Raw genomic sequence first — 12,665 nt, forward strand, 5'->3', positions numbered from 1 at the left:
GTGTTACATCACTATACAATAGAGCCATCAAAAATAAACACTAGAGTCGGAGTTGCGTACCGAATTGGAACCTCTGGCTCAAGAGTGGTCATGTTTCTCCAGTATTACCTCAACAAGGAGGGAGATCGGGTCTATACGCTGAAGAAATTTGACCCAATGGGACAACAGACCTGTTCAGCCCATCCTGCTCGGTTCTCCCCAGGTGACAAATACTCACGACACCGAATCACCATCAAGAAACGCTTTAAGGTGCTCATGACCCAGCAACCGCGCCCTGTCCTCTGAAAGTCCGTTAAACTGATATGTCTTCTGCTGCCTGTTACCCCTCAGAGACTCCATAACCAAACTCTTCAATCCGTGAGCCCTGATGCCTTTTTACCAGCCATACTCTGTGGCATCCAGTGTCATCATGGCGATTGATCATACTTGTGTGAGCCTATCATGGTGGCATCACCCGTAAAGGGAGCATGTTTGACTTTTCTCATACTTTAAATTACTGCGAGATTATTAAAGATAAAATGATTTGAAAAAAAATAAAATAAAATAAACACTAAGTAAATTCACTTTACATCATTAAAATGTAAGTTAAAAGGCAAATACATTGCCAAGTACATATATGATTAAAAGTGAGTCTAAAGAGATATGAGATTTTAAGGCTAAATGAGTTCTTCTTTCCTGTAAGTTTATTTAACTTTATAACATAAACAGAAACAAAGTTAGACAAAGTAATCATGTACTAACGTCCAAAAAAGACTGAACCACTGAGTTAAAAACAATTAACAATTAGTGGTCTCTTAAGTCTCAGCAATTTCCAAGCAATACAAATTTATAAATATGCATATGTATTTATATATACTATACATGCATATGAATATGTAAGATACAGCAAAAGTCTTTATTTACATAACCATAAATTGTACTTTTCTCATTAATTAACCTTCATTTATATTATTTATTCCAATTCATTCCTTTACAAACAGACCTCCTTTTTTTTGTTATGAAAAATCTTAAAAAGAGAGCTAAGACTTTTATACAGAATGCAAATTGTTTAGCAGCTTTTAAACTGAAGCATCTTTACTCTCTTCATAGTAGTTCCCCTATACTGCCTTCAGATGGAGCAGACACATTTAAGACCCAGCCCTAACCCACTGGTTTTACTGCCTGGAAGATGGGTGTGTTACAACCAAGGTATGTGAGTCATGGAACACACAGGGCTCAGCAAAGTGCTGATTATGCTTGTGTTGCTACACGTCCTTAACCTCTCTCCTTAGGACCTTCCCAGGCCACCTCCTTTTCTTTTTCAGGCAGACACACCCATGACCTGCTTTTACAAGTGGGCACTGGTGGCTCAACCTTGGGACTGGTTCCTACGTTGGCAGGGAATGCCTAAGAAGCTTCTTGACTGGAGCACAATTTGCACTGAAATACCAAAGAACTTCTATCCCAATGTCCCAAGTTTGTTACTAAAATGGTGCCATAGTTCTTTCAGTTTCTATAAACTGATCTCTGATCTGACCTGGACTTTTTCTGATTTTTTCCTTTTGTGTCCTCTTTTCATATCACTCCTATCAAACTCCAATATTTCTGTATCCCTGATTTCTGTTGCTGCCAGTTCCACCCACTTACCAACTCTAACCTTCCAGTGCTATGGATGCCACAATTTCATGCTGCTCACAGTGGCTCCCCCTGGCCTGGTCTACTGCTGATTACCAGCTGTCTTATACTCTCAACCTTGCCTCATTTCCCAGACCTGGCTTCTTCTCAGCCATCTAGACTCACTCTCAGGGATTCAGTTCAGGGAAAACACACACACACACACACACACACACACACACATGCACGCACACAAACACACATATAAAGGGCCAGAGGGATCTCAACAGGTGAAAGAAAGCAAACAAACAAAATATACTTTGCAAATATTTCCAAATTATAAAACAAATTTACTTGATTAGGCTGAAAGTACCATTTTAAAAACAAATCAACACCTTAGAAAACCCACATTCATTAATTAAATAGACCAGTTGAGATCAGAAATAGCAACTTAAATGTTTTGCTGATCATAGCTAGGCACTTGCTGATCTACAAACTTTAACAAACACGGGCACACGCACGTGTGCGTGTGTGTGTGTGTTTGAGTGCATCACTAGCTTAGATCACATATAGATCCTAAATGCAAAGTATCCCAATTCCAAAAAGAAAAAAACACATACAAATCAACAGAGTGAAAAATGGTGCTAAAAATATCGAATTCATAGAGCTATATTTAACCTAATTTCAAAGCCATTTGACTTATAAATGTGAGAATTACTGGGGCTAAATAAGATTTAATAAATAGCGTATTTCTTTCATTAAATAATATCAGATACTCCTATCCTAATCCCTAATGATGGCTCCTGTGAGCCAGTGATAACTGGCCTGAATTTCAAATAGGTACAAATTATAAATAGGAAATACAAATGCTTTTAAAATAAAAGCTGTACATAAATAAAATAATTGTACCTCAGCTACAAATGATTACCCTTCAGGATACACAAAAGTGTTTCTCTCTCAGGACACTAGCTTTGATTCCACTTACTATTGTTCTATGTCTTACATATATGCATGTATCAGTAGGTGATTATTTATGCTACCAAAGTTAGATCCTAGTTATTTTAAGAAAGTCATTTGTGTAAAACTCATACTTCGAAATCCTTTGGAATGCTAAAATAAGGTGGCACTGTGGAAAAAACCAAGTTACTATGCAATATTTTCCATCACACTGAAAGGCAAGATTTAACTGTCTTAAGCCAAATTCCACTTAATATATCAAATAACTACATAAAAGTTAAGTTTCCATACAGTCCTTGTTCATTACTTAACAGCTATGTCTTTCAATATGGAGTATTCCTTGTGCATCTGTTTCCACAGGGAGACCTCTACCAAGTCACTTCTTTTTATATTAAGGTAACAGCTTTATAATTCACTTAACACCAGTTAAGTGATAATTCATTTAACACGTTATTTAATGTCAGCTCCAGTCCTGAGTTCCAGAGGCTTGCCTAAATCTTGGATAAAACAGTTATGGAAAGGATTTATGGAGAGTAATGATCTAAATAATAATATTTCAAAGAACACTAATTTCAACAACAGCAAAAATCAGACTTATCACTAAGCACATAATAAGGAGAGTTGCTGATGTGTCAACATGCTCAACCATTTTTATTTTATTTTATTTTTATTTTTTGAGATGCAGTCTTACTCTGTCACCCAGGTTGGAATATAATGGCACAATCTTGGCTCACTGCAGCCTCCTACCTCCTGGGTTCAAGCAAGTCTCCTGCCTCAGCCTCTTAAGTAGCTGGGATTATAGGCATGTGCCACCATGCCCAGCTAATTTCATTATTTTAGGAGAGATCGGGTTTCAACATGTTGGCCATGCTGGTGACAAACCCCTGACCTCAAGTGATCTGCCCATATAGGCCTCCCAAAGTGCTGGGATTACAGGCTGAGCCACCATGCCTGGCCATACTCAACCACTTCAGAGTCTGATAGAAGTGCAAGTTAATGCCTCGGCCCTCTAACTTAAGAAGTATTGGTTTTGTTCACTTTACCTTCTACTTTCAAGGTTAGGTCTACCCGTAAGATTTGGAAGAGAGAGAACTTTTTGAAATGGTAACAAACACCAATTTACTAATTATTCAGACTTCTCCAATACTTCCTAACTTTTCATCTCTCAAGGCTTTACTTAATTTTACTGTCATTTAGTCTACTATAAGGCACAGAGCGAAAGAGTGGAGATGAGCAGAGCAAGGGAATGAGACTAAATACAGTACATGTGTCAAATCCATGCATGGATACTCTAGACATCAGATTCGAGCAACCTGGAGCTCTACACAAGATGCCATACCTCAAGTATATTATCTATTTTTCATTATTGTGGGAAGACATTTGACTTCATTAACCTATCTAGATGGTTCTGTTTCTTCCCATCCTTACCCGTCTCCAAGATGAAAAAGGTTACTAAAACCACTGACTTTTCCTCATCTATCACTATTACTCTATTCGAGCTCTGACATCTTCTTAGCCTAAAAAAAATTTTAAACAGCTTAATTTTAGAGGCTGGTCTATTAATTAAGTAGAAGCAAAGACAAAAACGTGCGTTTCCAATTGACTTTTTTTTTCTTTAGGTTCTGGGGTACATGTGCAGATCATGCAGGATTGTTGCATAGGAAAATACATGGCAATGTGGTTTGCTGCCTCCATTCCCCCTGTCACCTGTATCTGGCATTTCTCCCCATGTTATCCCTCCTCAACCTCCCCACCCCGCACTGTCCCTCCCCTTGACCCCCCAACACACCCCAGTGTGTGATGCTCCCCTCCCTGTGTCCATCTGTTCTCATTGTTCAACACCCACCTATGAGTGAGAACATTTGGTGTTTGATTTTCTGTTCTTGTGTCAGTTTGCTGAGAATGATGGTTTCCAGATTCATCCATGTCCCCACAAAGGACACAAACTCATTGGTTTTTATGGCCACCTAGTATTCCATGGTGCCACAATATCCTTGTCCAGTCTATCATAGATGGGCATTTGGGTTGGTTCCAAGTCTTTGCTGTTGTAAACAGTGATACTGTGAACATACATGAGCATGTGGCTTTATAAAAGAATGATTTATAATCCTTTGAATATATACCTAGTAATGAGATTGCTGGGTCAAATGGAATCCCTATTTCTAGGTCCTTGAGGAATACCCACACTGTCTCCCAAAAAGGTTAAACTAATTTATACTCCCACCAACAGTGTAAAAGTGTTCCTGTTTCTCCACAGTCTCTCCAGCATCTGTTATCTCCAGATTATTTAATGATCACCATTCTAACTGGCATGAGATGGTATCTCAAGGTACTTTTGATTTGCCTTTCTCTAATGACCAGTGATGATGAGCATTTTTTCATATGTTTGTTAGCCTCATATATGGTCTTTTGAAAAGTGCCTGTTCATATTCTTTGCCCACTTTTGAATGAGTTTGTTTGTTCTTTTCTGGTAACTCTGTTTTAATTCTTTGTAGATTTTGGATATTAGTCAGATGGGTAGATTGCAAAAATTTTTCCCCATTCTGTTGGTTGCCAGTTCACTCTAATGATTGTTTCTTTTGCTGTACAGAAGCTCTGGAGTTTAATTAGATCCCATTTGTCTATTTTGGCTTTTGTTTCCAATCCTTTTGGTGTTTTAATCATGAAGTCCCTATGTCTATGTCCTGAATGGTTTTGCCTAGGTTTTCTTTTAGGGTTTTTATGGTGTTAGGCCTTATGTTTAAGTCTTTAATCCATCTGGATTAATTTTAGTGTAAGGCATCAGGAAGGGGTCCAGTTTCTGCTTTCTGCACATGGCTCACCAGTTTTCCCAACACCATTTATTAAACAGGAAATCCTTTCCCCATGGCCTGTTTTTTTCAGGTTTGTCAAAGATCAGATGGTTGTAGATGTGTGGCATTGTCTCCGAGGTCTCTGTTCCATTCCACTGGTCTATATCTCTGTTTTGGTACCAGTAGCCATGCTGTTTTGATTACTGTAGCCTTACAATATAGTTTAAGTCAAGTAATGTGATGCCTCCCACTTTGTTCTTTTTGCTTAGGATTGTCTTGGCTATGCAGACTCTCTTTTGGTTCCATATGAAGTGTAAGGTGGTATTTCCAGTTCTGTGAAGAAGGTCATTGGTAGCTTGATGGGGATAGCATAGAATGTATAAATTACTTTGGGCAGTATGGCCATTGTCATGATATTGATTCTTCCTAACCATGAGCCTGGAATGTTTTTTGATTTGTTTGTGTCCTCTCTTATTTCCTTAAGCAGTGGTTTGTAGTTCTCCTTGAAGAGGCTCTTTACACCCTTTGTTAGTTTTATTTCTAGGTATTTTATTCTCTTTGTAGCAATTGTGAATGGCAGTTCACTCTGGATTTGGCTCTCTGTTAGTCTGTTATTGGTGTATAGGAATACTTGTGATTCCTGCACATTAATTTTGTATCCTGCAACTTTACAGAAGTTGCTTATCAGTTTAAGGAGATTTTGAGCTGAGACTATGTGGTTTTCTAATTATACAGTCATGTCATCTGCAAAGAGAGACAATTTGACTTCCTCCTTTCCTAATTGAATACCCTTTATTTCTTTTTCTTTCTGATTGCTCTGGCTAGAACTTCTAATACTATATTGAAAGGAGTGGTGAGAGAGGACATCCTTGTCTAGTGCCAGATTTCAAAGAGAATGCTTCCGGTTTTTGCCTATTCAGTATGATATTGGCTGTGGGTTTGTCGTAAATAGCTTTTATTATTTTGAGATACATTCCGTCAACACCTAGTTTTTATCATAAAGGGCTGTTGAATTTTTTGAAGGCCTTCTCTGGGTCTTTGGTTCTGTGTATGTGGTGAATTACATTTACAGACTTGCATAAGTTGAATCAGCCTCGCATCCTCAGGATGAAGCCTACTTGATAGTGATGGATACGCTTTTTGATGTGCTGTTGAAATTGTTTCACCAGTATTTTATTGAATATTTTTGCATCTATGTATATCATGGATTTTGGCCTGAAGTTTTCCTTTTTGGCTGAGTCTCTGCCAGGTTTTGGTATCAGGATGATGTGGTCTCATAAATGATTTGGGAAGGATTCTTTTGGTATTGTTTGTAATAGTTTCAGAAGGAGTGGTACCAGCTCCTCTTTATATGTCTCATAGAATTCGGCTATGAACCCATCTGGACCTGGGCTTTTTTTGGTTGGTAGGCTATTAATTGCTGTCTCAATTTCAGCCCTTGTTATTGGTCTATTCAGGGTTTCAAGTTCTTCCTGGTTTAGTCTTGGGAGGATGCAAGTATCCAGGAATTTATCCATTTCTTCCAGGTTTACTGGTTTACATGCACAGAGTTGTTTGTAGTAATCTCTGATGGTAGTTTGTAATTCTGTGAAATTGGTGGTCATATACCCTTTATTGTTTTTTATGGCATCTATTTGATTTTTCTCTCTTCTCTTATTAATCTGGCTAGCAGTCTGTTTATTTTGTTGATCTTTTCAAAAATCAGCTCCTGGATTTATTGACTTTTTGAAGGGTTCTTCTGTGGCTCTATCTCCTTCAGTTCTCCTCTGATCTTAGTTATTTCTTGTCTTCTGCTAGTTTTTGAGTGTTTTTGATCTTGCTCCTCTAGCTCTTTCAAATTTTGATGACCGGGTGTCAATTTTATATCTTTCCTCACTTCTCATGTGGGCATTAATGCTATGAGTTTCCCTCTAGACACTACTTTAAATGTATCCCAGAGATTATGGTATATTGTCTTTGTTCTCTTTGGTTTTGAAGAACAACTTTATTTCTGCCTTCATTACATTGTTTATCCAGTAGACATTCAGGAGCTAGTTGTTCAGTTTCCATGAAGTTGTGTGGTTCTGAGTTAGTTTCTTAATTCTTAGTTCTAATTTGATGGCACTGTGGTCTGAGAGACTCTTTGTTATAATTTCTGTTCTTTTGCATTTGCTGAGGAGTGATTTACTTCCAATTATGTGGTCAATTTTAGAGTAGGTGCAATGTGGTGCTGAGAAGAATGTATATTCTGTGGATTTGGGGTGGAGAGTCTGTAAATGTCTATTAGGTTTGCTTGGTCCAGATCTGAGTTCAAGTCCTGGATATCCTTGTTAATTTTCTGTCTCCTTGATCTAGTATTGACAGTGGAGTGTTAAACTCTTCCACTATTATTGTTTGGGAGTGTAAGTCTCTTTGTAGGCCGTTAGGAACTTGCTATCTGGGTGCTCCTGTATTGGATGCCTATATATTTAGGATCATTAGCTCCTCTTGTTGCATTGATCCTTTTACCATTATGTAATGCCCTTCTTTGTCTCTTTCAGTCTTTGTTGGTTTAAAGTCCATTTTATCAGAGAGTAGGATTGCAACTCCTACTTTTTTTTTTTTTTTGCTCTCCATTTGCTTGGTAAATCTTCCTCCCTCCCTTTATTTTGAGCCTATGTGTGTCCTTGCATGGGTTTCCTGAATACAGCACAACAATGAGTCTTGACTTTTTATCCAATTTGCTAGTCTGTGTCTTTTGATTGGGGCATTTAGACCATTTACATTTAAGGTTAATATTGTTATGTGTGAATTTGATCCTGCCATTTTGAGGCTAGCTGGTTGTTTTGCCCATTAGTTGATGCAGTTCCTTCACTGTGTCAATGGTCTTTATGATTTGGTATGTTTTTGGAGTGACTGGTGCTGGTTGTTCCTTTCTGTGTTTAGTGCTTCTTTCAGGAGCTCTCGTAAGGCAGGCCTTCTGGTGATGAAATCTCTGAGCATTTTCTTGTTCATAAAGGATTTTATTTCACCTTTGCTTCTGAAGCTTAGTTTGTCTGGATATGAAATTATAGGCTGAAAGTTCTTTTTTTAAAGGATGTTGATTAATGGCCCCCACTCTCTTCTGGCTTGCAGGGTTTCTGCCGAGAGATCCACTCTGATTCTGATGGGCTTCCCTTTGTGGGTAACCCGACCTTGCTCTCTGGCTGCCCTTAGCATTTTTTCCTTCATTTCAACCCTGGTGAATCTGACAATTATGTGCCTTGGGGTTGCTCTTCTTGACAAATACCTTTGTGGTGTTCTCTGTATTTCCTGGACTTGAATGTTGGCCTGCCTTGCTAGATTGGAAGTTCTCCTGGATAAATATTCTGAAGAGTGTTTTCCAGCTTGGATTCATTCTCTGTGTCACATTCAGGTATACCTATCAAATGTCGACTATGTCTTTTCACATAATCCCATAGTTCTTGGAGGCTTTGATCATTTCTTTTCACTTTTTTTTTCTCTAATCTTGTCTTCTCATTTTATTTCATTGAGTTGATCTTCAATCTCTCACATCCTTTCTTCTACTTGGTTGATTCAGCTATTGAAACTTGTACATGCTTTGCAAAGTTCTCGTGCTGTGTTTTTCAACTCCGTCAAGTCATTTATATTCTTCTCTAAGCTGTTTATTCTAGTTAGCACTTCGTCTAACCCTTTTTCAAGGGTCTTAGATTCTTTGCATTGGGTTAGAACATGTTCTTTTAGCTCAGAGAAGTTTGTTGTTACCAACTTCTGAAGCCTGCTTTTGTCAATTCATCAGACTCATTCTACATCCAGCTTTGATCCCTTGCTGATGAGGAGCTGTGATCCCTTGGAGGAGAGGCGTTCTGGTTTTGGGTGTTTTCATTGGTTTCTTCCCATCTTTGTGGATTTATCTACCTGTGGTCTTTGTAGTTGGTAACTTCTGGATGGGGTCTCTGAGTGGATGTCCTTTTTGTTGATGTTGAAGCTATTTCTTTCTATTTTTTAGTTTTCCTTCTAACAGTCAGGCCCCTCTGCTGTAGGACTGCTGGACTCCACTCCAGACTCTGCTTGCCTGGGGATCACCTGCTGGGGCTGCAGAAAAGTAAAGGCTGCTGCTGGTTTCTTCTGTTATCTTCATCCTGGAAGGGTATCCACCAGATTTCAGCCTGAGCTCTCCTTTATGATGTGTCTCTTTGGATATATGGGGGTCGGGGAGCTGCTTGAGGAGACAGTCTGTCCCTTATAGGAGTTCAAGTGCTGCACTGGGAGCTCCATTGTTCCATTCAGGGCTGCTAGGCAGGCATGTTTGTCTGCTACAGTGGAACTCAGAACTGCCTCTTTTCCCAGGTGCTCTGTCCAGGGATAGTGGGGCTTTATTTATAAGTTCCTGACATGCTGCCGTCTTTTTTCAGAGATGCCCTGCCCAGCAAGGAGGTAGTCTGGTCACAGTCTGCCAGCAGAGCTGCTGCTGAGCTACTGCGGACTCTGCCTAGCTGCTGTGTAAACTTCCTTGTGGTTTTGTTTACAGAGGTACAGTTAGAACTGTCTCGGTAATGGTGGTCTGCCTCAGTAATGGTGGACTGCCTCAGGAATGGCAGATTGCCTCAGTAATGGTGGACTGCCTTGGTAATGGGGGACTGCCCCAGAAATGGCAGACTGCCTCAGTGATGGCGGACTGCCTCGGTATTGACGGACTGCCTTGGTATTGATGGACAGCCTTGGTAATGGTGGACGCCCTTCCCCCCACCCAGCTGGACCGTCCTGGGTCAGGCTGCACTTGCTGGCAAACTATCAATCCAGAGCATTTCAGATTGCTGGTCTTGGTGGGGGTGGGACCCACTGAGCCAGATCACCTAGCTCCCTGTTTCAGTCTCCTCTTTTTCAATTAAATGAACGGCTCTGTCTCCTATGCACTCCAGGTGCCAGTTGAAACGGTCACCCATATGAGTGTGAGTTTTTGTGTGGAAACCCGCAGCGCCAGCTGAAACAGCTGTTCTGGAAACTCATGACACTTCTCAGCCTGGGAATCTCCTGGTCTGTAGGCAGTAAAAACTCATTTGGAAATGTGATGATCATTCACCCTCTGTGTTGTTCTTGCTGGGAACCGCACTCCAGAGATGTTCCTATTCTGCCATCTTGGATCCTGTCGAATTGATCTTTTTAACCCACCTCCTCTGTTCTAACTCTAAGAGCAGACACCATTTGGAATTCAATGCTTGAAAGAGCAGATGAGAATTAATAGAGCAAGGTCCATGAAGCTTTAGAAAGTACAACTGTGCCATCAAAAATAACTAGTGGAGAGAAGTTAATGCACATGGCAGTCTAGTTTAATAGTTTATTGCGGGAGGAACTCAAGATGGCGCTGTGACAACCCAGGATTTAAGCTCTCGGTTAATCCGCGGAGAGGTGAGTCAAAGCTGCATTTTCAGACTGATCTTTGTTGCCCACAGAACGGGGAAATTCCCAAGTATAAAGGAGATGCGGGACACCAGGCAGAGGCTCTGCCTGGAGAAGCCGGCAGCCGGGGTGGTGGCGGCCAGACCTACCCAGCGATCCCCACAGGCTGTGCTTGTCCGGGTGTCCTGTTGAAACGGCAACCTGAGACTTGAGAGGGCTGAACTTGAGACTGAAAGGGACTTGGGCAGTGGGCCAGCTCAGGGGATTGCAGGGACACAGCGTGTGGGATAGCGCAGTGGGACAGACAAAACGGCGAGTCCAAACGCTCGCCTTGGAGACTGTCCCTGAGGCGCTTCTTGGGGGAGGGACGTCCACCATTACTGAGGCAACCCGCCCGAATGAGACACACGCCCACTGCTGACGCAGCCTGCAGTTGCCGAGGCAACGCGCCCCTACTGAGATAGATGCCCACTGCTGACGCAGCCTGCCATTGCCGAGGCAACCCGCTACAACAGAGAGACTCCGCTGCAGGGCATAGCCCGTGGTGGAGAACGCAGCAGAACAGCAAGAGCCTGTAGCAGCAGGGCGGAGCCTCGGCAGTCAAATAGTGATTAGACTGCCTCCTAGCTGGGCAGGACACCTCAACAGACATCCAAAAACAAAGCCCCAACGCCCCAAGACAGAGCATTTGAGGAAAAAAAGGGGTTTTTTAATGAGCTCTGTTGCAGCAGAATCAAACATAGCAGCCTAACAGCCCTGAATGAACAACAGAGCTCACAGCTCAGCAATTGAGCTCCTATAAAGTACAGACTGTCTCCTCAAGCAGCTCCCTGACTCCTCTATATCCAAAAGACTGACATTTGGCAGGCATCATCCTGGGACAAAGATAGCAGAAAAAGAAACTGGTAGCATCCCTCACTGTTCCACAGCTGCTATAGGTGTACCCCAGACAAGCAGGGCCTGGAGTGGACCTCAGCAGTCGTACAGCGAAGGGGCTAGACTGGTAGAAGGAAAACCAAGTAACAGAAATACTTCATCACCAACAATCTGGGTGTCCACTAAGAGACCCAATCGAAAAGTCAGCAACTATGCAGACGACAAGTGGATAAATCCACAAAGATGGGAAGAAACCAGCGCAAAAAGGAGGAAAACACCCGAAACCAGAACACCTCACCTCCTAGAAAGGACCAAAACTCCTCATCAGCAAGGGAACAAAGCTGGACGGAGAATGACTGTGATGAAATGACGGAATTAGACTTCAGAAGATGGACAATGAGAAACTTCCATGAGCTAAAAGAACATGTTCTAAATCAATGCAAAGAAACTAAGAACACTGAAAAAAGATTTGAGGAAATGATGACAAGAATGGATAACTTAGAGAGGAATATGAATGAACTAAAGGAGCTGAAAAACACAATACGAGAACTTCGCGAAGCATGCACAAGTTTCAATAGCCGAATTGACCAAGCAGAAGAAAGAATATCTGAAGTCGAAGATCAACTCAATGAAATAAAACGAGAAACCAAAATCAGAGAAAAAAGCTCAAAAAGGAATGAACAAAGTCTCCAAGAAATGTGGGACTGTGTGAAAAGACCTAACCTACGTTTGATAGGTGTACCAGAAGGGGACGAAGAGAATGAATCCAAGCTGGAAAAAACTCTTCAGGACATCATCCAGGAAAATTTTCCTCACCAAGCAAGACAGGTCAACACTCAAATGCAGGAAATACAGAGAACACCACAAAGATATTCCACAAGAAGAGCAACCCCAAGGCACATAATCGTCAGATTCAACAAGGTTGAAATAAAGGAGAAAATACTAAGGGCAGCCAGAGAGAAAGGTCGGGTCACCCACAAAGGGAAGCCCATCAGACTCACAGCAGATCTCTCAGCAGAAACACTACAAGCCAGAAGAGAGTGGGGGCCAATATTCAACATTCTTAAAGAAAAGAACTTTCAACCCAGA

General features: G+C 41.1%; 2 protein-coding genes across 12 annotated transcripts in view; one reads left to right on the forward strand and one right to left on the reverse strand.

Annotated features, from left to right (window-relative positions):
• FHIP1A (FHF complex subunit HOOK interacting protein 1A) overlaps positions 1–12,665 on the reverse strand; it is a 288,042-nt gene that overhangs the window by 95,508 nt on the left and 179,869 nt on the right. The gene's annotated exons all lie outside the window — the stretch shown is intronic.
• LOC103791808 (H/ACA ribonucleoprotein complex subunit 3) lies at positions 62–548 on the forward strand. The gene has a single exon (XM_035294453.3). It carries the CDS (start codon positions 91–93, stop codon positions 283–285), a length of 195 nt encoding a protein of 64 aa, XP_035150344.1. The 5' UTR covers positions 62–90; the 3' UTR covers positions 286–548.

This window comes from Callithrix jacchus, chromosome 3 (assembly GCF_049354715.1).
Source record: "Callithrix jacchus isolate 240 chromosome 3, calJac240_pri, whole genome shotgun sequence".
In the NCBI taxonomy this organism is placed as follows: Eukaryota; Metazoa; Chordata; class Mammalia; order Primates; family Cebidae; genus Callithrix; species Callithrix jacchus.

What these genes read in the sequence shown, in the direction of transcription:
- LOC103791808 (XM_035294453.3), top strand. Translation starts at nt 91, where the DNA reads ATGTTTCTCCAGTATTACCTCAACAAGGAGGGAGATCGGGTCTATACG.